This window comes from Eriocheir sinensis, chromosome 54, assembly GCF_024679095.1.
Source record: "Eriocheir sinensis breed Jianghai 21 chromosome 54, ASM2467909v1, whole genome shotgun sequence".
NCBI lineage: Eukaryota > Metazoa > Arthropoda > Malacostraca > Decapoda > Varunidae > Eriocheir > Eriocheir sinensis.
This window is the reverse complement of record NC_066562.1, coordinates 2,280,804-2,308,183: the sequence shown is the minus strand read 5'-3', so window position 1 is coordinate 2,308,183 and position 27,380 is coordinate 2,280,804. Positions and strand designations below refer to the sequence as shown.

The 27,380-nt window shown below is 43.2% G+C and overlaps 2 protein-coding genes and 1 long non-coding RNA gene across 7 annotated transcripts in view; 2 read left to right on the top strand and 1 right to left on the bottom strand.

The window, feature by feature from the left end:
* Positions 1-1,125: 1,125 nt before the first annotated feature.
* LOC126983522 (anti-lipopolysaccharide factor-like) overlaps positions 1,126-27,380 on the bottom strand; it is a 116,557-nt gene continuing 90,302 nt past the window's right edge. For 2 of the 5 annotated variants that reach the window (XM_050836281.1, XM_050836282.1), the window contains exons 4-6: positions 3,308-3,611; positions 2,400-2,533; positions 1,126-2,003 (exon numbers count right to left, since the gene is read on the bottom strand). In XM_050836281.1, the coding sequence (XP_050692238.1) occupies positions 1,879-2,003; positions 2,400-2,533; positions 3,308-3,426 (378 nt within the window). In that variant the 5' untranslated portion in view covers positions 3,427-3,611 and the 3' untranslated portion in view covers positions 1,126-1,878. Of the gene's footprint in view, positions 2,004-2,399; positions 2,534-3,307; positions 3,612-9,001; positions 10,013-21,545; positions 21,658-27,380 lie in introns of those variants that run through there. The other 3 variants (XM_050836280.1, XM_050836283.1, XM_050836285.1) reach the window with 3 other exon arrangements.
* Positions 7,688-11,110, top strand: LOC126983523 (anti-lipopolysaccharide factor-like). The gene is made up of 4 exons (XM_050836286.1): positions 7,688-7,843; positions 8,313-8,480; positions 8,709-8,842; positions 10,019-11,110. Exons 2-4 carry the CDS (start codon positions 8,359-8,361, stop codon positions 10,132-10,134), a joined length of 372 nt encoding a protein of 123 aa, XP_050692243.1. The 5' UTR covers positions 7,688-7,843; positions 8,313-8,358; the 3' UTR covers positions 10,135-11,110.
* On the top strand, positions 17,411-21,322 carry LOC126983524 (uncharacterized). The gene is made up of 4 exons (XR_007735954.1): positions 17,411-17,483; positions 17,711-17,942; positions 18,297-18,427; positions 20,694-21,322. It is a non-coding gene; the product is annotated as an uncharacterized LOC126983524 (long non-coding RNA).

Below are 27,380 nucleotides of genomic sequence, written 5' to 3'. Positions count from 1 at the left end.
AAATGCAGATAGACACATAAAGATATATGGATTGATGAATGGAAAGGAATACGTATAGACAAAAAAGTATCTATCTATCTAACCAAACCTCACTCCAACCTCACAGTCCACCCACAACCAACCTAACCTACATCCTACGTGACCCCAAACACCTGCATAAAAATCCTACGCTGCAAAAAATGTTTAGGAAATATCCAGTCATGCGTGATATAGACAGTCCTTGGAAGCAACGGTATACACTAAGCCTGTTTGAGACAAGTTGGCTCTCTGTCGACCTCCCTCTCCCTTGACCTGGTGCCTCCCTCCATCCCTCCTCTCCATGTGTTGCTTCACCTTCACCTTCGCCGCCGCCTCAATGCTTAACCTTACCTGGATTAACACACTGGAAAAGATAATCCTAGACACCTTTAAATCCGTCTAGAAATTATTGAATGGTCCATGGTACAGGGGTTAGCACGCTCGGCTCAGAATCAATAGCAGGACCGTTTTTGATACCGGGATGGAATAGATTAAGGGGGGGCAATCAGCTCCTTTATGGCTGCATCCTTGGGAGGTGGCCTTCTCTTAAGCTATGTATCCATCGTCACAGCACTCGTCCATGGCGCCGAGGAGTGGGTGAGGGGAGGAATCTTAACTCATACAGGGGTACCAATAGAGCCGATGTCACTGTGCGGGCGCCGTTACCCGATATTAGAGACCATCAGTAGGAGATGAGTGAATACAAGATATCATACACGTATTCCTTTCCAATTCGTTTGTTTCTTATTGTTAGTGTCCTCACGATATATTTCCTATTGGCATTTACTACCGTTGATGGCTTTGTCTCCAGCATTATTCCTCGCACTCACGGCCCACCCCACCACGCTGACTACCAAAATAAACATCATTATTAATATAATATGACTATTACCTTGGACCACAGCTTACGTATGCAGTCTCTGGCCACACATCTCCATAATTATGGTCAGCATCAACTGTATCATTAACTGTATGTATTATTGTTAGCATTAACTATATGTATGTCAATATTAACTGTATTAACAATATCGCGACTATCATCATTGTCTTATATAGAGAAGGAATGGCGTACATTTACGGTATGTAGGGACATTCATATATCAGGAAGAGTAATTTAAGTATTTTTATTTTTCCATTGCATCAATAGCCTGGACAACAAAACACACTAATAAGGGAAATAATTAGTGAAATTTAAATTTTGAATGAGATAAGAGGACGAAATGTCAGAATGCTGCGCTTTAGCTTAGGCAACAGTGAAGCCTCGTTCACCGCCAACGTGAGGCCCAACCTGACTAAGGATCATAAAAAAATGTCCAATAGAAGTCACTGAGATTAATACAACCAGTGAAAAAAAAATAGGCAATTAGAAAAAAAAAACATTCCACTGGTTTATCTGAACAGGGGAGGTAAATGAACCCGGTACATCTCTAAAAGAAAGGAGGACGTCCGAAGAAGAGGTAAATGAACTTCTACTTGACTCAGCAGGTCCAGTCTTGCAACAAGGTATCTTGCAACAAGGTATCTTGCAACAACCCGTGTCCGGGTAGAACACGAAGTAATGGGTTTAAACTGGATAAATTCAGATTCAACAGTGACATAGGCAAAAATTGGTTTACTAACAGAGTGGTGGATGAGTGGAATAGGCTTAGCAGTCACGTGGTGAGTGCCAATACAATTGTCACATTAAAAAATCGATTAGATAAATTCATGGACAGCGATATTAGGTGGGGTTATATACGGGAGCTTAGGTTCAAAGGAGCTGCCTCGTACAGGCCTACCGGCCTCTTGCAGACTCCTACGTTCTTATGTTCTTATGTAAGGTAAATAAGGCACTTGGTGAGGACTGAGAGGAGAGCCATCCTAGCCAACGAGCTCAATCTCCAGCCATGCCTGGAGTTCCACTTCAGTGATGAGACCTTGTACCACGGCCTTAATGACGAAGTCCTTGATGGCCATGGCAAGCACTCCTAAGTCGGGGCCCAAGGCTGTGGGAGGGAGGGTACAGCGTCAAACGGACAGTATTAATGTTCAAGACAATCATGTCCTCCAAGGAAGAATGTTGACCTGACTCACTACTTACTACTTTGCTGAGGTATGTCGCGGGTAGTATTTATATGCCGCAGTTATCATTCCCATACATTTATTATTCATGCAGTAAATGGCAATCATTCAATTAAAACAAAGTAGATACGGTATATACAATAGTCTGATCATGCTGCTTTCTAAGCGATTAAAATACAAAGGTAAAATATATATAATGAGGAAGTCTATTGTCGTCACTCAAGCAGAACAGAATGGTAAATGCTCAAAAGGCAAATGATGCAACACATGACAAATAAAATAAAATAGAAAGGAAGCAAACACACGCAGGGACCACTCACCTTCGCCAACGATCTCGGTCCACCCAGAGCACGTCATCTCGGCCGTGAAGTACAGGTTCAGTCCATCTAACACAAAGTCCTTACTCAGCTCACATTCGTGGTCCAGAAAGTCCAGGCCGCTCAAACTTCCCTGGCTGGGCCACAGAGTAGAAGACGTTAGACTTTCAAGCTATGGTAAATGGAACAGTCGAATGGCCGTGTAGTTAATGGTTTTCCTAAAAAAATGTTGAACATTTATATAATTAATATTCCTCGATCAGCAAAAGAATTCGCAAAAGAAGTTGAACAGCTACTGTCAACGGAACTCGCTGAAAACTGGAAATAGGAAAGGATTATAAGAAGACTCGTGTCACCTGAACATTACGAAAAAGGTAGAAGGAAAAGATGAAGCGGGCCCAGGATGGTGTCGGCCGTTGCTGAATGAGTGTTCACTACACTTTATTTCATTCCCATCGATTGGTTTCAGTCATCCACTTTAGAAATAAACGATAAGACGCATAAACCAATTACAAAATTATTCAAATATCATCAACCTGTGAAACTCGGTAAGTTCTGGGTTGATTTTCAAAACATATTGGATGAAATGTAAAGAAATGAAAAATGAAATTTTGATAAGTTTGAGTGAAAAACGTGAATGGAAAAAATATGACATAAGAAATAAAGAATAGCAATTATAATTTAAGATTTTGAATATAAATTTGATCGTATAAATCGTCAACTACCGAACAACGTTTTATGTAATTACAAACGAAACAAAAAACAATTGTATCTGTATGGACTAAATTACCAAATAATATGCTCATCATTAACTTCAAAGAAAAAAAGCCCTCAGAACAAAGGCACACATTCTTATTGGAGCCAAAAGAGCTCACTAATGCTTCGAAGTTCATGTCATTGAAAAGTCTTACGCGAGCAGCTTAACGGCCACGCCATCAAGTAGGTCTTCGAGGACAGCCTCAACGCGGGGCACCAGGCAGACGGCGACCACCACCACCACCGCCAGGCTCTTGAGGACGGAGCTGTGCATGCTGACTGACTCTCGGCACGGAGGGAGGAGGGCAGGAAGGGCGATGAGTGCCTCTGAGGTGTGGTATGTGCAGGTGTGAGTGAGGAGTGCCACCTCGCCATGCTTTATATGACCGGTTCCTCACGCGGCGAATTGGTTGGTTGCCCACTTCGCGTTATTCTTGAGGGTCTCGCTTGTGAGTTACTCTGCAAATTGATGGCACTTTCAGGCTGTATGGCTCTGTGAACATACGACTGGTCTTGAGATTGGATAACGTGTTTGCGTCAATATCTTTTAGTTTGGATTGTTTTCTCGGTTTGATGGTATTGCTAGCAGGCGTGACATCATCCCTAACACCCCCCTCCCCACTGCCCCCTCGAGTAACATCACCTGGACTCCCGACCCCCAGTGCAACATCTGACGTAAGGGATTCACTTGGGTAGAGGCGCCTCCACCCGGGCCTCCATTCAAGCCACCACCCTCCACCCACACCAGCCTCGTCAGCAGAAGGGAGGACCAGGAGGATGAGGATGAGAATAACGAGGAGGAGGAGGAGGAGGAGGAGGAGGAGGAGGAGGACGAGAAGGAGGAGGAGGAGGAGGAAGGGAGTTAGGGTGGTATTACAAGACATTTCGCCGCCCAAGAACACATATTTGACAAGGCTTTCGTAGGAGTTGTGGGCATTTCCAGGAGTAGTTTTATGACCCTGGTGGTAGTGTGACCCTTCTTCTGTACCGTGAACCTAAAGAAATAGCCATTAGAACCCGACTGACCCCCTCTTTGACCTTTAGAAACAGCTGATGTGGGAAGCGAAAGTGTCTTATAATACCGACCTTAGTTTCCTAGCGTCATGTACAGTCACTCAAGAAAGAAAACCTGCCACCAAACATGAAATATTGTGAAAAGTTACTAAAACATAAGCTAGTTACAGTTGTCAGCAGCCTTCATCCTCTCACGTTTCCGTTCATTCTCTATTTTATCGTTCGTGCGGTGGTTCGGGAAGGAGTGATCCATATTTTTTTTGGGCGGCTTTAGGTGTTTGATTTCCACTGGTCAAAGTGTTGTTATAATAATTAGGAGTTGGGGTTCCATAGGAAGGTGGTCACTAGTGGCGCCATCTTGACTTCGCGATACATTGAACTGCGCTAAAAGAAAAAAAGAAAAAAAAATCACTGTGAGCTTATTACATTTCAAAAAGGTGAGTATCAATTATATAATGGCTGGAAAGGAAACAGCTGAGAATCTAAACGGACAGAATTATCTAAGGCAAACATTAAGTAAAGACCCAGCCCACGAAAATAAAATCATTCAGCTTTTTTTTATATTTCTCGCCATTACCCAGTCATGGTTTATAGGAGTGTTTCCAAAAGTTAATCAGTTTCAGATAGCCACGTAAGGATACTCTCACATATATTTCGTGAGCATATTTCAATCCGTTTTTGAGATATCTTTGTAACGGTGAGACAAATGAATCTGACAGACGGAGAAGGACGAACCCATTATCCGACTCCCTGATGGTAGCGAGATGGGCAGTGCAAAAAGTAATGTGTGTGTGTGTGTGTGTGTGTGTGTGTGTGTGTGTAATTCACCACGACCTGATCATGAGTTGGACTCGCTTTCGCCACCAGGTACCCTCCCGACGTGAGCTAGTGCTCATTATCGTCGATCTCTGGGTACTGCCAGGACCTCACACACCACACACCCCATTCCACTTGCTCAATGGGGGACAGTAACCATTCCTAGTCAAAGGAAAGAATCCGGCCTGAGCGGGACTCGAACCGCCGCCCTGTCAGACCGTGAAGCCTTGCAGAGTGGCGTGTGTTCGTACGTCTCGATTCGGATAACCTCTGCCCCCCCCCCCCCTACTATCTCATTAACAGTAACACCAACAAACGAGAGACAATACCAACAAAAAAGTCCGTAAAATCGTCTTGCAAGTGTGTGTGTGTGTGTGTGTGTGTGTGTGTGTGTGTGTGTGTAATTCACCACGGCCTGATCACATGTTGGACTCGTAATCGCAAGCAGGTACCCTCCCGACATGAGCAAGTGCTCTTTATCGTCGATCTCTGGGTACTGCCAGGACCTCACACACCACACACCACATCCCCCTTGCTCAATAGGGGACAGTAACCACTCCTAGTCAACGGAAAGAATCCGGCCTGAGCGGGCTCGAATCGCCGCCCTGTCGGGCCGTGAAGCCTGGCAGCGCAGCGCTCTAACCAGTTGCGCCACGGAGTGGTGTGTGTGTGTGTGTGTGTGTGTGTGTGTGTGTGTGTGTGTGTGTGTGTGTGTGTGTGTGTGTGTGTGTGTGTGTGTGTGTGTGTGTGTGTGTGTGTGTGTGTGTGTGTGTGTGTGTGTTGATTTTCCACACTACTATTCTTCCCGACATGACTGCACATTACAAGAGCGCGTACGATTTGAAGAATATTTCCTGATGGTAACAGGGAAACAAGCACTAATAATCTACGTGTGTTCTCCCTCCACAGCGAACACGAAGAGCGGGTCGGGGTCGCTGGAGCACGGCATTCGGAATTTCGTGTGTCAGGCCTTCCAGGAGGCACTCATCACTGAAGAGGACGCAAGATCTCGAGGAATGAGGATGCAGGAAGAGGAGATGAGCAGCAGGCGGAGAAGCAGGGAGGAGGGATGAAGGTGCAGTGGGGAAGAGATGTGGTATCACTATTGCAATTGCTATTATTATTATTGTTGTTGTTGTTGTTGTTGTTGTTGTTGTTGTTGTTGTTGTTGTTGTTGTTGTTGTTGTTGTTGTTGTTGTTGTTATTATTATTATTATCATTATTATTATTGTGCAAGTCCATGTTATGGCCTTGCCTGTGATTACTCGTTTATATCGTAGTCTGTGGGTTCAAGTGCCAGCAAGACAAACGAAGACTGGTTGAATCATTGTAGCGCCGAGTATTTACATAGAACCTTAAGAATGCAAGGGGCGAAGGTGATTCAGCCGCCGGAAGGTGACTCCGATTAGCTCAACAGATATTTATTAGTATTCATGCACCTTCATCTTGACCTTGACATGAAACCAAAGCACAAAATAAACTGCTTTGAATTTGATCACATGACTCTTTATCACCCGGTAAAAAAAAAGAAAAAAAAAGTCACCAAACTCCAACGCTGATATCCAGTTTAAGCGTCAAATTGCACTAACTCACAGAAAAAAAAAATCTCAGGATCCCATGAAAAATGAAGAAAATAACGGACTCACTACAAATTGCAAAGCTGAAACTTAAACGTGGTGGCGAGGTCATCGGTAACCGCGGGGTGTCTTGGAGGACGGAGGCAGAGACGTGGAGGGAAGGGGTGACTTGTTTAATATGAATGCGGGCGATGAAGGGAGTGGTTAGTGGGACTCCTGTGTGGTGGTGATGGAGGCAGTAGTAATTGTAGTAGTAGCAGTAGCAGTAGTAGTAGTAGTAATAGTAGTAATAGTAGTAGTAGTAGTAGTAGTAGGAGTAGGAGTAGGAGGAGGAGGAGGAGGAAGGTCAAAGTCAAGATGAAGGTGAGCAAGAGGAGGAGGAGGAGGAGGAGGAGGAGGAGGAGGAGAAAAAGGAAGAGGAGAGGGAAGAGGAGGACGATAATAATAATAATGTTTAATATATTATGCAGAAAAATGAAGAGCGAAAAAAAAAAAGCACAAGACGAAAAAAACAAACAAGGAGAAAAAGATGACTGCTACTACTACTACTACTACTACTACTACTACTACTACTACTACTACTACTACTATTACTACTACTACTACTACTACTACTACTACTACTACTACTACTACTACTACTATTACTACTACTACTACTACTACTACTACTACTACTACTTTATGATGATGCAGAAAAAGAAAAGCGGAAAGAACACACAGAAAAAGATGATCTGGAAATGCAATTAAAGGTAGAAGAAAACGTATTAGAAGAAACTGAAGGAGGACAAAAAAAAAAATACAGAGGAAAAACGGGAAAATAAATATGATTGAATTTTCCACAATGTTAAGCAAGAGCAGGACACAAGCTCCGGCACATACACATACACACACACACACACACACACACACACACACACACACACACACACACACACATTCACGCACACAAAACAACAAACCAGACAAGACACCAAAATCCCATGCATGAGACAACACTCCGCGATGGGCCAACAGTGGGAACATTCACAGAACACGAGGAAACACGGCTGTGGGACTTTCCCTCTCCCGTTATCCGTGAGTGCAAAAATATTCCCGGGAAAATACCATGTTCGGCGCCTGGGTGCCGTAGACTTATGCCGCGGGGTGAGAGGGTGGACTTGGGCGGATGTGAAACCTGGGGAATTTGGTTGGACTTTCTTGCTGAGTAATGACGTGACATGACTGAGTATAAAGAAGAGTGTGGCTGGGTGAGGTGAGGCAGTATCTGAAAGCAACGAGGAGGTGAGTGTGTTTGAATGTGTGTGTGTGTGTTTGAGTGTGAGTGTGTGTGTGTGTGTTTGTGTGTGTGTGTGTGTGTGTGTGTGTGTGTGTGTGTGTGTGTGTGTGTGTGTGTGTATGTGCTTTCTTACATATAATTACGTTCTTATCAATTCAAATCTGAAGAGAATAAAGTCAAGCTCATAAATTACCATCTTCCAGCTTAGCGCTTAACGGCCTATTTATTGCTCTTGATTTACGCGCGTTACGGCAAAAACTACGACACTTTTTTCTACATAACATTAAGGCGCTATATTTCATCTGACACACAGCTCAGACTGACAAGATCTTGCCTTCAGAATACGTAACATACAAGTAAAATTCGTCAAGACAGCCTCTAAGAAAGACACACACATATGTTTATAATGAGAATATGTATTTTACTTTAAGAAAAGGTAACTATAAATAACGTTTCTGTGCTCTTAATGTTCAGCAAGGAAAGAAAGCCGTTTTGTCCTTCGCGTCGCAGCCTGAGGACCATGAGAGGCAGCGTGTTGACCGGCTTGTGTGTGGCGGCGGTGGTGCTCTGTGTGTACCTCCCCCAGCCGTGTGAGGCCCAGTGGCAGGCCCTGGTGGGACCGCTCATTGAAAAAGTCTCTGGGTAAGACATTTCTAACTCGTGTACTTTTCTCGGACTGATATCCATACAAGCAAGGTCCATAGTTGCAAAATTTGAGGAAGTTTTTATTCATCAGGCAAAAGAGTATGAATCTTCCTCATAACCTTGGTCGCTGACTCTATAGTCCTCCTCCTCCTCCTCCTCCTCCTCCTCCTCCTCCTCCTCCTCCTCCTCCTCCCAATCTTTCATGCGTCCTCCATCTGCCTTCAGTCTATGGCACAACGACACCGTGGACTTCATGGGCCGAGAATGCAAATTCCGCAGGAGCCCGAAAATCAAGCGCTGGGAATTGTACCACGAGGGCAAATTTTGGTGTCCTGGCTGGGCACCCTTCTCCGGCAATTGTAAGTATGGGGGCAGGTGTGGAAGATGGGTGTTATTAGTAAGTTTCTGGATTTATTGGGGAGTGTGCCTCTTCGTAATGACCTCTTTATGACATCTAACAGTTGTAAGTATTGAGGTACTGATTAGATTGTTTCGTTGTCATGCACAGTTTGCCTTACCCTGGTTTCCAAAGGTACCTGTTTATCAATTAACTCGTAAGGGAAGGATGAATAGCGGGTAGGTTGGGCGTCGAACACAAGAATACAAGTTTTCTCTAAGCGATGCTAAACAAAAGCCAGAGACTGAACTGAGTCATTTATAAGAGCGAATGTGAACCCACCCGGCAACAAAGACACACCCACAAAGAAGCATTTCCTGTTGGAGTTTCCTCAAGTTGATGCATCACTACCTGGAGCAAATCAGGCATTCACAAGGTGGTAGAGGGGGTGGAGGGAGCGGGAAACGAGAAGTTGATGCACAAACCATAATTATTTAAAGCTTTGAATGGAAGTTATACAGGAAGGAAGTCTGTGCATAACCTGTTCTCGGGAGCTGTCATTTATGGATCGACTGGCTTTTTGTAATCTTCTAGTATCCTTGAGTACTGTCGTGGATAAAACTAAAAGAGAGTAAAGTGTGGAGTGAGACGTTGGAAAAAAAGTGGTTATTCAGGTTCAAGATTGGCTGCGTAGACTTTCTAGTAGTTCTCTGCGACCTGTTTTCCTTTTTTTTTTTGCTTTTGTTTATCATTCATTCATTTATTCGTTCGTTTATCTTTTATTCACTACCATTCCACAGTTTGCTATGATTAGTCACAGAGCCGACTTACGTACACTTCCACCCTCTCCCTTTTCTTTCTCAGACACTAAGTAAAGACCGGTATAATTACTTGAAGCGACTTTCTGCCAAAATATCCAAAAACAGCTATAAAACATAATTTATAAGTACATGAAAACAAGTGACAGAAATATATTGAACATCTAATATCCTTGAGGTTGAAAAGGCCAAGAAACTGTTTGGTGTCTCAACATCTCTCTTCATCCTGTTTAACATCCACATAAAAAGAAGGAACTATGAATTAATAATCTTGTATTGGTTTCCTGATGCAGCAACGACCTGATAACTTTTTAAGGGCATTGCATCTATTCAGGAAGGAACTAAGTACTAATAATTATACGCTTGTTCTCCTTCCGCAGCTAGCAAGAGGAGCAGATCAGGGTCGCTGGAGGAAGCCACTCGGGACTTCGTGCGTCAGGCCTTCGAAAAGGGACTCATCACCGAGGCGGACGCAAAACTCTGGCTCAAGATCTAAGGAAGCGGGAAGAGAAAACTGGGTGCAGGAAGAGGAAACTGGGTGCAGGAGCAGGAAGCAGACGAGGAAGTAGGCTTAGTGGTGAAAATAAAATAACGCGGTAGTAAGGAGGAAATTGAGAGAGGAGTAAGAGGAGACAGGAAGGAAAACATGAGGTTGGTGATAAGCCAGTCATATAAAAACTTGACTTTCCAGAGAGAACAGCAGCCCATGACAAGGAAATTTATAAAGTAATAGAGAAGTAAAGGTAGACGAGAATGATACGAATAATAAAGTGTTGAACAAAGCTACACGGGATGAATTTGTTACACTCCGCCATCCCGTCACGGATAAATCCTTAAGCAGTGGACACCTTCATCCCTCTTACCAAACCAACCACCAAGAGAGGAAAGAATCAGGCAGCGGCAAGCACTGAACTGGTCTTCCAATACATAGAAATTCACTCTCAGGTTTTAAATGTCGACACTTGGGAGGCAGATATTTTCCTCTTTATTTCCAGTTCTGCAAACAAAAGATGCGACGAAAGACGGGAACAGTAGATATAGGCAATTAAGTGAATAAAGTAACAATAGCGTCAATATAACATGGATAGAACGGTGTAGAAGAAAGATGCGGGACCAGTGAGTTAGAGAGAATGATATCAGTGTAGAGGCAGATCTAAAGAACACTGTAGGATCAAAAGTTTAAGAAAGATAGGGACAACACAGACGCAGTGGTGTGTGAAGATACGAGGCCGCCAGAAAGAGAAAGAAAAAAAAAGTGCTAAATTTCCTAAGCAGTGGAGGCTGGAATGAGAAACGAATGAGGGCAGAGTAGTTAGTAGTTGTAGTCTACTGTTATACTATTATATCTATGCAGGATTCATGATATTTTTTTGGGCATACTTTGTTTTCGTCCAGGAGGAGAGATGTACTATCCTAGACGAAAAAAAAAATCAAGAATATAAAAGAGCTAATCAATAAAATAATGCCAGTCTTATGCTATTTTGTCCTTCGGCTTGGGGAGAATATTGGTTTACATATGCGATGCCCATAAGCATTCTCTCTCTCTCTCTCTCTCTCTCTCTCTCTCTCTCTCTCTCTCTCTCTCTCTCTCTCTCTCTCTCTCTCTCTCTCTCTCTCTCTCTCTCTCTCTCTCTCTCTCTCTCTCTCTCTCTCTCTCTCTCTCTCTCTACCTAAGCCAAATGTTTACTGAACCAACTCGACAAAATAACATACTATACCATGTTATAGCGACCCAAGATAACCTAGTCAGTAACGTTATGGAAGAACACCTTGGTTCATGGGATCATAAATTAGCGCGCGTCGACATTAGAGCTCAAACAACAGTGACTCAAAATAAAGTAAAGATGCCCAATTTCAAAAAAGCTAATTTCGTAGAAATCCGACAAAAACTAACAAAAATACAACTATCAGATGATGGCAACGTAGAGGAGGCCTGGCTAAACTTAAAAAAAATCGTTTACTCACTCAGCAGTAACACATTTGTCAAACTGTGCGAGAAGCGAAGTAACACTAATAAAAGCCCACCTTAGTTTTTAACAGCGAAATTAAACATTCGATTAAGGAGAGAAAATTTTTTTACAGACTAAAGAAAGAGCAAAGCACGCCCGAAAACATTAGACTTTATCATGAAGCCAGGCGGCGAGTAAAAAGATTAGTAAGTCAGGCAAAGCGTAGATATGAAGAAAACATTGCAGCCAACTGTAAAAATAATCCGAAATGATCCTTCTTCAGTTATATAAACAATAGGAAGGCGATCAGAAGTGGAATTGGACCTTTAACAAACAATGACGGTGAACTAGTGACTGGCAGCCAACACGTTGCGAATTTATTAAACAATTACTTTTCCTCGGTGTTTAATACTTGCAGTCTTCCCACCACTACCACCAACACTATTGACGACAACAGTACGAACGTAAATCTCGAGCATGCATTGCCTAACTTTGTAATAACTACTGATGAAGTCCTAAAAGTTCTCCAATCCCTTAAAACAAATAAAAGTCCAGGACCTGACAAAGTATATCCTATACTACTTAAAGAAACAAAGAACGAATTACTTTCCTCCCTCACAACCGTACTCGATATGTCCTTGCGAAAAGGCATCGTCCCTTCGGATTGGAAAAAGGCTAACGTGACAACGATTTTTTAGGGAGGAGACAAAAAAATACCAGGTAATTACAGGCCCATTAGTCTAACTTCAGTTGTGGGTAAGCTACTCGAGAGCATAATTAGAGACAATATTGTGAGTTACCATGAAAGCCACTCATTAATTGGGGATTCACAACATGGCTTCCGTAACAAAAGATCCTTCCCATCAAACTTATTGACCTTTTATAACGACCTCTTCTCAGTTTATGACGTAACCAAGTCATTGGATGTAGTCTATCTTGATTTCCAGAAAGCGTTTGATAAAGTCCCACATCATAAATTACTTCATAAATTAAAGCAACTAGGTATTGACGGTCAATTACACCAATGGATCGCGAATTGGTTGAGCAACAGGCAACAAAAAGTGGTGATTGACGGATTTAAATCAGAGTGGGCGCCGGTCACTAGTGGCGTCCCTCAGGGCTCGGTTCTTGGCCCAGTGCTCTTCAACGATGTGGATGTTGGAATCAATAATCGCATTAGTAAATTTGCAGACGACACAAAGATTGGTAACTCGGTTCTCACCGACGAAAACAGACAAAGCCTCCAAGAGGTCCTTCAAGAAATATGAAGTTCGATAACGAAATGCGCGGCGTCACACTCAAAAGCGTTCAATACGCCAAGGACCTGGGTGTCAAAATTGCGTCAAACCTCAAATTCTCACAGCAATGCATCGATGCAGCAAATAAAGCGAGCAGAATGTTGGGCTTCATGAAAATAAACTTTTCATTGAAAAATAAAGATGTAATACTTCCGCTCTACAATAGTTTAGTCAGACCCCACTTGGAATATGCGGTACAGTTTTGGACTTCCCACCATGCAAAGGACTTTGCTAAATTAGAAGGTGTTCAAAGTCGGGCAACAAAAATGTTCCCTTCCTTGCGCAATAAACCCTACGAAAAGAGACTTTCCACCCTTAACATGTTCTCTCTTGAGAAACGTCGCCTCCGAGGAAAACTGATCGAATGTTTTAAAATACTTAATGGATTCACGAATGTGGACAAATCAAATTTTTTTTATGATCGATCACACTTTACGAGGAATAATGGCACAAAACTTAAATGTAAGTAAGTAAATTCAGACTGCACCAAATTTTTCTTCACCAACGTTGTAGCGCCAGAATGGAATAAGCTCCCACCTTCAGTGGTCCAGTGTAACACGATTGACTCCTTTAAAAACAAGCTCGACCGACATTTCATTCAACTTAATATTAACTAGAGTAGAAATGCAAAGTTTTGGCGCCATTTGATTAATGTAGAATCATTTAGGTTTAAGGACAGGCTACCTAGTCTGGACCATGGGGTCTGTGTGGTCTGATTTTCTGTGTAAATCTATGTAAATCTCTCTCTCTCTCTCTCTCTCTCTCTCTCTCTCTCTCTCTCTCTCTCTCTCTCTCTCTCTCTCTCTCTCTCTCTCTCTCTCTCTCTCTCTCTCTCTCTCTCTCTCTCTCTCTCTCACACACACACACACACACACACACACACACACACACACACACACACACACACACACACACACACACACACACACACACACACACAGCATGCTGAGTTTCATGTCTCACCATAACCACTAAATCTTTTTGGTTGACGGGACCGGTTACAGTCGGCCTATGAGCACGATGGATGAGGGTGTGAGGTGGGTGAGTCCCAACCTCATCAATAGGTCAGTCTTCTTGGCTAAAACAAAACCAATATCACAAAAGAGTTCGTTCAAGAAGTGTACTGGCTGACGATTACGAGTCCAGGACGTGATCAGGCCGTGGGGTGACTTGCACTCTTGATCTGTGGATTATCATCTCAGGGATCTATGCGAGATGCTGCCGTGAGGGAGTTGACGTGATAATCCCTCGGCCCACGCCACCTCACGGAGATAACACAGCCACGTCTACCATCCCCAGTTTATTATTATTATTATTATTATTATTATTATTATTATTATTATTATTATTATTATTATTATTATTATTATTATTATTATTATTATTATTATTATTATTATTATTATTATTATTATTATTATTATTATGCTTCTTCTTGTTATTATTATCAAGCCTTGCCCAAGCGTCTTTTTTTATAACAAAAGAGCCAGCTCAAGGAAACAAAATTATATATATATATATATATATATATATATATATATATATATATATATATATATATATATATATATATATATATATATATATATATATATATATATATATAAAGCCACTTATCACAACAGAAAATAGATAAGTAGTCAAAGAGAGTTCAATTTCGGATGGAGAAGTATCTTGATACACTCTTCTTCAAAGAGGACTAGTCATAGGCAGGAGGATATACAGACAAAGGAAGGCAGTTCCAGAGTTTACCAGTGTAAGGGATGAAAGAGTGAAGATACTGGTTAACTCTTGCATAAGGGGTTCGGACAGTATGGGGATGGGCTAGAGTGGACAGTCGAGTGCAGCGGGGCTGCGGGAGGAGGGGAGGCATGCAGTTAGCAAGTTCAGAAGAGGAATCAGCGTGAAAATATCAATAGAAGATAGAAAGAGAGGCAACATGACGGTGGAATTTAAGAGGTAGAAGACTATCAGTAAGAGGAGGAGAGCTGATGAGACGAAGAGCCTAGACTCCACTCTGTTCAGGAGAGCGGTGTGAGTGGAGCCCCTCCACACATGAGATGCATACTCCATACGAGGACGGACAAGGCCCCTGTAAATGGATAGCAACTGTGCGGGGGTGAAGAACTGGCAAAGACGGTACAGAACGCCCAGCCTCGAGGAAGCTGATTTAGTAAGAAGAGATATGAAGTTCCCAGTTGAGATTTCGAGTTAAGGATAGACCGAGGATGTTTGGTGTTGAAAAAGGTGATAGCTGAATGTTGTCAAAGAATAGGGGATAGTTGTTTGGAAGATTGTGTCGTGTGGATAGGTGGAGAAACTGTGTTTTTGAGGCGTTGAAGGACACCAGGTTCTTCTTGCCCCAATCGGAAATAATAGTAAGGTCTGAGGCTAAGCGTTCTGATGCCTCCAGCCTGGAATCGCTTAGTTTCTGTTGGGTGGGTCTTCTCTTAAAAGGAGTTGAGTAATGCAGAGTAGAGTCATCGGCGTAAGAATGGATAGGACAGTTCGTTTTGGAAAGAAGATCATCAATGAACAACAGAAAGAGAGTGGGAGATAGGACAGAACCCTGCGGGACACCACTGTTAATAGGTTTAGGGGAAGAACAGTGACCGTCTACCACAGCAGAAATAGAACGGTCAGAAAGGAAACTGGAGATAAAAGTACAGAGAGAAGGATAGAAACCGTAGGAGGGTAGTTTGGAAAAACAACAATTTGTGCCAGACCCTATCAAAGGCTTTTGATATGCCCAGCGCAATAGCGAAGGTTTCACCGAAACGGCTAAGAGAGGATGACCAAGAGTCAGTTAGGAAGGCAAGTAGATCACCAGTAGAACGCCCCTTGCGGAACCCATACTGGCGATCAGATAAAAGGTCAGAAGTGGAAAGGTGCTTTTGAATCTTCCGGTTAAGGACTGATTCAAAAGCTTTAGATAGACAAGAAAGTAAAGCTATGGACGGTAGTTTGAGGAATTGGAACGGTCGCCCTTCTTAGGCACAGGCTGTATGAAGGCATACTTCCAGCAGGAAGGAAAGGTAGATGTTGACAGGCAGAGGCGAAAGAGTTTGACCAGGCAGGGTGTCAGCACGGAAGCACAGTTCTTAAGGACAATAGGAGGCACTCCATCAGGTCCATAAGCCTTCTGAGGATTGAGGCCAGAGAGGGCATAGAAAACATCATTCTTAAAAATCTTAATAACAGGCATAAAGGTGCCAGAGGGGGGATGAGTAGGAGGAATATACCCAGAATCGTCCAGAGTGAAGTTTTTTAGAGAAAGTTTGAGAGAAGAGTTCAGCCTTAGAGATAGATGAGACGGCGGTGTTGCCATTAGGAGACTCAGGAGTAAGGAGAGGAGGGAAAGATGAAGAAGTGAAGTTGGAGATGTTTTTGGCTAGATGCCAGAAGTCACGGGAAGAGTTAGAAAAAGCAAGGTTTTGGCATTTTCTATTAATGAAGGAGTTTTTGGTAAGTTGGAGAATAGATTTGGCACGTTTCCGGGCAGAAATGTAAAGATCATGGTTAGCAGGAGTGCGAAGGCTCTGGTACCTTTTGTGAGCTGCTTCTCTATCTTTGACAGCACGAGAACAAGCGTGATTAAACCAAGGCTTTTTAGCATGAAGAGTAGAGAAAGTACGTGGAATGTATGCCTCCATTCCAGAGACAATCACCTCTGTGATGCGCTGGGCACACACAGAGGGGTCTCGCTCCTGGAAGCAGTAATCATTCCACGGGGAATCGGAAAAGTACATCCTCAGGTCGTCCCACCGAGCTGAAGCAAAATGCCAGAAGCATGGCCTCTTCGGTGGGTCCAGAGGGTGTACAGAAGCGATAGGACAGGATGCAGAAATAAACTTGTGATCGGAGGAGTCCAACGGAGAGAACAGTTTCACAGCGCAAGCAGAAGGGTTAGGGGTAAGGAAGAGGTCTCGTATGTTGGACCGATCTCGAAGACGGTCTCCATTCGTTCCCATCATGAGCCTCAAGTTTCCAATAAGTATAAGCGTTCCGTAAGCTTAAAGTTCTTTACACCATCTTTTTATATCACCTATTTCCCTGTCTGTTACTTTCGGTCCACCTTTTGTCCTCTCTTACGTGTGCGTGCCCTGGCTATTGCCGTATTTGAGCTCCACGTTTCTTAAGTTTTGTTTGTGATTAGTTTTGGGAACACTTTGTACAGGGCTGAGAGTAAGCTGGTAGAAGGAGTATTTTTGAGACCTGTTATACTTGCTTTTCTATGTCTTAAAATTACGGCGGCCGTTTTTCGGACTTCAGGTTCCTTTACTTATTGGTATAATTAAAGTTTCGATAGTTTATCCACACTAATTTCTCCGGCGTCTTTATGAGATCTGCACCAATACAATGTTTCCAGGAACTATCACACTTTCTATGTGTTTTAGTGTTTCAGTGGCCGGTGAGGGGGTGGCTTCCCCGTGTCTTGCTGGCGACGCGCGAGAGCCCTCTATCGGCGAAAAGTGAAATGATATAAAATAAGGCCTAATGTCAATCAAATATATTTTTGTTGGATACTAAGCCGATAACAGCGGGTATAAAGCAGAGTGAGAGAGGCTGAGGAAAGGCAGTGGCTGGGTGACAACAGGGTGTGTGTGTGTGTGTGTGTGTGTGTGTGTGTGTGTGTGTGTGTGTGTGTGTGTGTGTGTGTGAGCGCGCACGTGTGTGAGAGAGGAAATACGATCAATTATTCTAACACTCATGCAAAATTTTATTTACATTTGTACTTCGATTACATTTAAAAAAAATATATTGCATATAAGATTCCTTTTAATCCCTTTTCCCATTAAAACATTCATGTGCTTTGAATAATCAGAAATATCGACGAGGAACAACGAGGAAAGAAAAGAACGACCACTCCCTCTCAACAATCAGAATCCTTTGTTGTTCTGTCCTTCGCGTCACTGCCTGAGGACCATGAGGAGGAGCGTTCTGTTCGGTCTGTGTGTGGCGGCGCTGGTGCTGTGTGTGTACCTCCCCCAGCCGTGTGAGGCCAAATGGACATCCCTGGTGAAACCTATCATTTCAAAGCTCGCTAAGCTCTCTAGGTAAGCCATTTGTAGTCATGCGTGAGCTGTTGCGAGACTGATTTCTTTAAAAAAAGATTCATAAAGTGAAAACAAGGCTCTAGGCAGTTTAGATTTCCAACTGATTTTCTATACATTTAAAGTTTCACGTTACAATAAACTTGCTAATGTCGGATTGATGCCATTGGTGATAATCAATTAATAAGGGCATACAGGGGGAACTTGCTGTCACGCCCAACCTACGACGACTACGATCTCACATCTTATCCATATCTTCCTAACTATCGAGCTCTTCCTTCTTTAATTTCACTACTCTTTCCCCCTTTGCTCTCTCCTCCTCCTCTTTAAACCCCTCAACCACCTTTCTCATTCCAGCGGTTGGACCAAAACCACGGTAAACCTCCTAGGCCGTGTTTGCCACTTCAGCGTGACTAGAATCTCCAGTGAGGGAACGCGGTACTACAGGGCCAGGGTTTCGTGTCGTGGCTGGACATTAACCGGCAGTGGTAAGAATGGAGGGGAGGGATCTGTTAGATGGGTGGATGTTTGTTAGGGCACCCTGAAGATTCACCCTACTTAAACGTGACACACACACACACACACACACACACACAAACAGTTATCACCCTCACTGCTTTGAACCTGTCTTAGTTAATTCAAAGGGGGCCGGCCTCTCACTCACTGTTTCGAACCAGCCTTAGTTCGAGACTCGTCCCAACCACGGTTATAAGTATGAAGCCAATCCCAAACTCGGCAGAGACACGCCAGTCCTCGCCGACAGACCGACTTGGTCGGCTAGATTTCGATCGCCGGTAGAGTCGGTCTGTCGGCTCCCTGCTACGGGCCGCCTTTGGCCAAGGCCCGTGCTCCCTCGTGCCAGAGGGGCAATCTCCCCAAACTCGGTCAGTCTCATCCTTCCCCTGACCCTCACAACACTCATGACGGCCAAGTGAGAAGTAGGTGAACCGACCACAGCAGGCCCGAGTGTTCCAAGTTTTACCGCGACAGTGTCCGACACCGTGGTGGCTTTCCATTCATGTGTATTATATTGTCATTAGTTGCGTTTAAATGATTGCCGGTTGTATGAGAGGTTGATGAGTGATATATTTATATAATTGTTGATTCCATTTTCATACTTTTCTGTTTTGTTTCGTCTGCCACACTGAACCCCTTTGTATTAATATTTTACCTCTGGACAACAACGCACCATAGTTCACTGAACTACCTCGTCTTGGTGAAGTACCAATGTTTGTTGACTTTTTTTTGTTTGATTTAATTACTGAGGGAGTGATTAGGGTATGCTTGTCAATTCGTACAGACTACTCCAGTTAATACTTATTACAAGAAAAAAAAAAAAAACGAAAATTGAGCTGGTGTGAAAATGAGCCATTGATAAATTGATATCCACCGATCCTGCGTGTTCATGCTAACAGTGTTCAAATGATCTGACGATGCACACTGCAAATTTGTTACAAGCTAACTACTTGTACCTAAGCACACAAAATTATCGCATTTATTTCTTATCTCCTGCTACATATTTAGCTTGAAGCATTTTCCAATAGCTTCAGTGGAGACCAGTGTTTTATCCTGCCAATAACGAAAGTACCTCGTAAGTATTACTCGTGGTTAAAGGGATAATTTGAGTGTCGAAACCGCGCCGTGACGAAAAAGCGGCCGAAGTCATTTACGCCATTTCCACTAGCAGAGGTTTGTTATACCCCAAACAGGGTGTTCCCCTCGACTTGGACAAACTCTTCAGTTTGGGTACTGCCCACGTTTCAGTGGAAAACGCCTAACCGTCCCGAACACACGCGAGGTCTTGGTCTTGGTTCTGGAGCTAGTTACGTGTTTTCTTACATTTCAAAGGTACAATCATGCATCCGACAACGTGCTTGTATTGATGACACCTCTTAACGTGTCTTCAGAAACGTTGCCTCCGGGGGAAACTTATGGAATCTTTCAAAATATTTCATGGCTTTACGAATATGGACAGATCCAAATTGTATGCTCGGATAGACGTTACGAACTTGAAATAATGGCAGAAAACTGCCATTTTTCTTTACTACTAACACTGTTGTACGATAATAGAATAAGCTTCCCCCTTCAGTGGCTTAGTGCAACACAACTAATGAATTAAAAAAAAAAAAAAAAACGAACATCACTTCCTCCATTTTAACATTCGCTAAGGCGGAAATGTTTCCATTTTAACATTCGCTAAGGCGGAAATGTAACATCTTAATCATTTGTGTCGCTTCATTTAGGTATTTAAATAAGGACAGACCACCTAGTTTGGACCACAGGGTCTGTGTGGCCTAAACCTCAAAGTGTGTGTCTCCTCTCTCGCTCGCTGTCTTGCTCGTTCTCGCTCTCTCGCTCACCATAAATAAAAGCTTAAGTAATTACTGGAAGGGACCACTTCTGCAACACACACACACAAAAACCCCCCAGCTATATAACATCCTTGCTTTAGCCACCCTTACAGCTGCATCAAGCCAAGAGCCTCCCATAATTAGGAGATAGACTGATATTCGTGAGCCTGAAGTCAACGGCAAAGATAGGTTTTAATAGCTCAAGGTTTACTTTTTATCTTGCTTAAAATCCACTCAAAAAGAATGTAAAAAAGGGTTAAGCTATGTTTGGTTTCTGCACCAGTAAGGGCCTGAGCACTCGTTTCAGTATCTCAGGATTAGCTTCCTCGACTTCGCTGAACACTGACTTAGGAAAAAGGAAGTAGGCACAAATAATCTATCAATTTTTGTTTTCCTTTCGCAGCGACCATGAAGACCAGGACATCATCAGTGGTGGAGGCCGTGCGGAAGTACTTGCATGCATTGTTCTCGAGGGGGTTCATATCCGAGCGGAACGCCATACTCTGGCTCAAATGAGGAGGGAAGAGAGAATAAGGAGCAGGAGGAGGAGGAGGAGGAGGAGGTATAGTGGTGTAAATAACAGAGATGTGTTAGTAGTAGGAAAGTGAGGAGGCGAATGGAGGAAAACAAGTGCTTGGTGGTAAGCAGGTGAAAAAAACAAAACATCCGGAGAAAACAAAAAGGATGTTGAAAGGGTGACAGAGAAGTAAAGGTAGGCGAGGATAATACGATCAACAAGGTCTTCACATGGGGGATGGGCACGGCTACACGGAATGGACTGTCACACAACGTCAACCCGTAACACATGAACGCCTGAGCAGCGGACTCCCTCACCCCTCCCAGCTTCCTGCCACCCAGAGAGAGGGAAGCATCAGGCAGCGGCATGCACCGAACTGGTCTTCCAATACAATGAAACGGGAAGCCAATCTTTTCCTCGTATTTTCGAGTTCTGCAAGCTAACAAACAATGAGACTAACAGTAGAGGTAGACATGAATGAATAGCCAATGGAATTAAAAGGTTAATAATGATCATCTTGTTATTTAATTCGTCCTTCGTCATGTGACACACACACACACACACACACACACACACACACACACACACACACACACACACACACACACACACACACACACACACACACACACACACAGACCCAGCTTTACAAAGACTTTACCCTAAAAACATCGTGGCATATTTCTCCCGAGTCTAAAAAATATATACCAAAAATAAGAAAACTAAAGCAACACGAACCCAAACAAAACCGAGGCGATTCCCACCACCTCCTTGGTCACTGCCGCCATTAGTAAAAATGTAAAACAGAGTCGGAGCCACAGGTCTTACTCTTTACACACACCACGTTGACTAGAGGCAGAACATGAGATCTAATTAAACACCGAAGCAAGCAAGATCTGAAAAGTGGATTTTCTCCTCCGCTACCACCGCGAGCTGCTGCCGCGGGTTTAGGACATGTTAATCTCTAACCCCTCCCCCCCCCCTTCAGGTAACACAGTCACACTTACCATCCCCTATCCCTCTCGTTTTCTTAATGCACTATCATATATATATATATATATATATATATATATATATATACATATATATATATATATATATATATATATATACATATATATATATATATATACATATATATATATACATATATATATATATATATATACATATATATATATATACATATATATATATATATATATAGATATATATATATATATATATATATAGATATATATATATATATATATATATATATATATATATATATATATATTCATATATATATATATTCATATATATATATATATATATATATATATATATATATATATATATATATATATATATATATATATATATATATATATATATATATATATATATATATATATATATATATATATATATATATATATATATATATATATATATATATATATATATATATATATATATATATATATATATATATATATATATATATAAAAGGTAGGAGCTTATGTCATTTAGAGCGATATTAAATTTGATCTCAGTACGATAATAAGGTAATTAAAATTATAATATTTCTGGACAAACGCAACAAAACCCCATACATGAACGATATGATGGGTGGGTTGTATCACAATGAATAGAAAAATAATCATTTGTAAAGTTGAAAAGAAGGACGCAGGAAATGCGTAAATCAGGCAACAATGTATGTCCCGCTTTTGAAACGAGTTTTCGTACACTCATTTGAAAGAATAAGTAATTCATTCTCAAAATCTTACATTCACTAATATGTGGCACGAAGAGTATAACTGTTTTTATGGATGTCTGTTTATGAACATGATCTTCAGTACAGCGAACGCTTAATTGTTTTGTGCCTGAGCCGAACTGAATCAGAGACGTAAGGTTTTGTTGTCGAACGCTCTAACTGCTTTTCTACATTCATGAAATTTGTGAATTTTTTTGGCATAAACTGAGAAGTGTAATTGATATAAATTGTCTCATTTGATCGTTGCCGTTGTGGGTCTGTCCCGAGAGTAAAGTAGAAATGAATCTATGATGACAAATTGTTGTTGGTTTATTTTGGACATATCTCAATAAAGGAGGACAGCCAATAAAGTAGAAACCCCGCGAGGCAATTAATTCCTTACAAAGGATCAAAATGCGTGTTGGGGTTTGCGTGAAGCGCGATCAAGGGCACGATCATTCCCTCCAACGGTTATCCTGAACCTCTGTGGATCCTTATGACGGCAAGGAAGACTTCCAGTAACATTGCCGGTGAAAATAGATCTTTACGACAAACATAGATATAAGAAGCAGAAAGACATTATTTTCTTTGTCCCTTTCCAGAATACAGAATATTGACTTATGCGAGCTGTGAGCCAATGGTTGGTGAGGGTGTGGCGTCCCCGTATCTTGCTGGCGACGCACCAAAACCCTCCATCTGCGAAAAGTGAAATGGTAAAAAATAAGGACTGAAGGACCTTGTTAATTTTGTGTCGGATACTAAACCGATAACAGCGAGTATAAGAAATGAGTGAGGGAGGCTGAGGAAAGGCAGTAGCTAGGTGACAACAGGGGATGAGTTTGCTTGTATGTTAGTGTGCGTGCGTGTGTGTGTGTGTGTGTGGGGGGGGGGGGGGGGGAATATGCGATCAAATATTTTAACATTCAAGCAAAATACGCACCATATAATCAGTACATCCAAAGACGCAAATTATTATAAAGACAGCTCCATTGTAAGACACACGCAAGATATGCTCTCTAGTACTTTTAATTTAACTTCTAGGAAAAAAAAATAACATATGATTCCCTCTAATAAACTTCCTGAGTCAAACACTCATACGCTTTGAATGTGCAGAAAACGACAAGCACAACGAAGAAAGAAAAGAGTGACGACTTCCTTGCAACAATTAGAATCCTTTGTTATTTTCTTCGCGTCACTGCCTGAGGACCATAAGGAGGAGCGTGTTGGCTGGCCTGGGTGTGGCGGCGGTGGTGCTTTGTGTGTACCTCCCCCAGCCCTGTGAGGGGATAAGCTTGCTGACACCTGTCGTTACGCACCTCGCTAAGGAGTCTAGGTAAGCCATTTCCAATCATGTATGTACTTTCCCAGTGATGTTGTGAGATAAACTTTTACTCTTCTTCTTATTTTTCTTCTCTTCTTTTCTTCTTTTTCTTCATCTTCTTTTTCTTTTTCTACTTCTCCTCCTCCTCCTCCTCCTCCTCCTCCTCCTCCTCCTCCTCCTCCTCTTCCTCTTCCTCTCCCTCCTCCTCCTCTTCCTTCTGCTTCCTCCTCCTTTTTACAACTTTTCATCCATCTTTCTCCATCCAGCCTGTGGCACAAAAGCACTGTAAACTTCATAGGCCACTAGTGCCGCATCAGCCGACATCCAATCCTTCCGACATCCAATCCTTAAGAACTGGTGGGTGCACTTCAAGGCATCGTTCTGGTGCCCTGGCTGGACGCCCTTCACCGGCAGGGGTAAGTAGGGTGAGGTGGAAGGTCTTTTATGGATGGATGTTTTCTTTTCCATTATTTTCTGTTGTGACTCCTATACGACATTATGACTTCTGATAAACGTAAGTAGTGAGGGAGTGATTAGGGTATGTTTGCTAATTCGTACAGACTACCCCATTTATTACTCATTTCAAGAAAGTATTGAAGCCAATGATGCCTAATTCTTTCATGGTGGGAGGCTATAACCCTAATAAAGGTGTAATAAATATGTAATAACATGCTAGCCACCACGTAGTCTGCTGTGGCACAACTTGTAGCAGTGATAGATATTTTTTTTTTTTACGCGCCAGCCTATAGCGCCGGTAGGCTTTCTTGAGGGGCCTGGATGGTAGTCGGTCCCAGCCCGTCATGGCGCAGGCAAGTGTTTTACATTGGCGTCGTCTTTTCTTGGCTCATGCTGCCTCCCGGAGCTCGTTCTTGATTCACTTGGACTGTTTCCTCTAGAGTCCGGGTTGATGGGTGGTCTTCAGGACAGCATGTGGGTAGTCTTAGGCCACTCGGCGGTGACTGAAAAATCCCAGGTGGTAGCGGCGGATTCGAACTCGCGTCGTCCATCATGCGGTGAATGCAGGGCCCGCACCCTAACCACTCAGCCACCGCCTACCCTAAACTAGTATACTCATGTTGCACTAGCGCGGTGATGCTGAAAAATGAGGAAGAGAGTACATGGCGGATGGAATAGGTGGCGAGGGGTGACATAAGTAATTTGCGATACAGATGAGTCTTTGCAGAGATGAAAGGGAGCCCTTCCACCTTCGAGATGAAGTACTTATACTAAAAACTGATGAGAACACGCAGCAATCGGTATAAGGTAGATAATTTCAAATTTTGGAAGAAAATAGGCAAGCAGTGGTTCACAAACAGGCAGTGGATGAGTGGAACAAACTGAGCAGGTATGCATTTGAGGCAAAAAACAAATCAAACTTTAAATGGAGGTTACGTGTATTTATGGATGAAAAGGAAATTAATGAATAACCCATCATCAGGAGCTCCCATGTATAGGGCGTCTGGCATCCTGTAATCTCCTTATATCTTGTTTCTTTGTGCATACTGATGAGATACAGAGGTCCCGAACTCTTTGCCCTGCACCTGTCACTGACGGTAGTCTCGTCGGATGCAGATGGATCGAGGAGGTCTGCCGTGCGGCCAGGTCCAAAGCAAAACGGAAGTAGGCACTAATAATTTATGAATGCCTAATTTTCTTTCGAAGCGGTTATGAAGAGCATAAATTCATCAGTAGCGGAGGCCGCTCGGCACTTTGTGCGTCAAGCCTGCTCGAGCGGATTCCTCAACGAGGAGGGCACCAAACGTTGGCCCAAAGGTTAAGAATGCAAGAAGAGGAATTGAGGAGCAGGAGGGGGAGGAGAAGGAGGAAGGAGAGGGGGAGGAGGAGGAGGAGGAGGAGGACGAGGCAGAGGAGGCGGAGGCGGAGGAGGAGGAGGAGGAGGAAGAATATAAGGTGTAGTGAGTGATAAGAGAGTTCTATAGTAGGAAAAGGAAGGTGAGGGGAAGGAGGAGGAAAGGAGAAGGACAACGTGATTGGTGATAAGCCAATAGACGAAAAAACAGACAAACAGATTTTTCAGAAAATATGAAGGAAATTCAAAGGGTGACAGAGAAACAGAGGCAGGTGATAATAATACCAACAACAAGGTCTTCACAAGGGGGATGGGCAAAGCTGTATGGGATGAGTAATGTTGCACTCCGCCCTCCCGTCAAACCTAAATGCTTGAACAGCGAACCCCTTCATCCCTCCCGCCTTAAGGCAGTCACACTGACTTAACGACCTACTGACGACCTCCAGTGACCTGCATGTCGCGTGAGGTCTCACATGGTCGTGCGTGCGATCGTCATGTCTTCATCTGTCGTGCGACCGAAAAGATCGGCTGGAGGTTTTGGGTGCTGCACTAAAGCTATAGTCACACTGACTTTACGACCTGCTAACGACCACCCGCGACCCCAAAATGCTGCGATTCACACCCACCGCTCCCCGGCTACATAGGTGGCAGAGTAGTCGTGCGACCGAACGGCTACCGGCGGTCGTTTAGTGTCCGTCCAGTGTCCGTTCAGTGGGTGGCGGGACGCCGACCATGGTAAAATTCACACCTTGACCTCACACCTGGGGTCAGGCCAAGACGCCCCCATACGCCGACCGGTGACTGACAGGCAGGACCAGTACGTGTCCTGTCGCAATGACTGCGACCTCCTTAACGACCTGCTGCTGACGTGTTACAGTACATAATATCATCACCCAGTCATATTACACATTTCTCATTCTTATTTCTGTAAATTATTTGTGAAAAAATAGATACTTATAAAGGTAATGAAAGTATTCTGTGCTTCACTGCACCAAAAGACGGATATTTGTGACCCGCCCCCGCACCTTATGTGCCGCAGACATGCAAAAAATGCTCCAAGCAATCTTGGTTTAACCTGTTGTTGGTATATATGTTACATTACATTCGTTCTAAAGCATTTCCGTCACCCTGGGCAGAGCAGAAAATGAAATTAACAATTATTTTTGAAATGGATAAAAGCCATTAGCTCTACAGACTCATTTTTACTGCTGTGCACATCATGTCCTGCATTAATTTATTTTGGTTATAGGCAGAGGTGACCCATCCACATTTGGCTGTGTGCTTGACCTGTGGAGCAGGTTGAGTCGGGACAGAGCTTGGACGGGCTGAGGGCGTGGGACGTCACTGCTCAGGAATGTACCTCATTTCCGGGCAAGGTGATTTGACCTACCACCGGTCGCCGCACAACTCGCCGTGTGGTGGAAGGCCGGACGTCGACCACGGCAAATGACAGATGAAAAGTGGACGGCTAACATCAGCGACCTCCTACGATCTGACAGCAACCAGACGTTATCCACTTGCCATCCGGTCGCCGTTCAACAATTAATGGTCGCCTGTCGGTCACCAGTGGCAGTCCGCTTGACGTACAGACTCTGTCCATTCGGCCACCGGACTGCAACCTTTTTTACGACCGGCAGCGACAAGAGGTCGGCTGGAGGTTTTAGGTAGCACCTAAAACCTCCAGCCGACCTTTCAATCGTACGG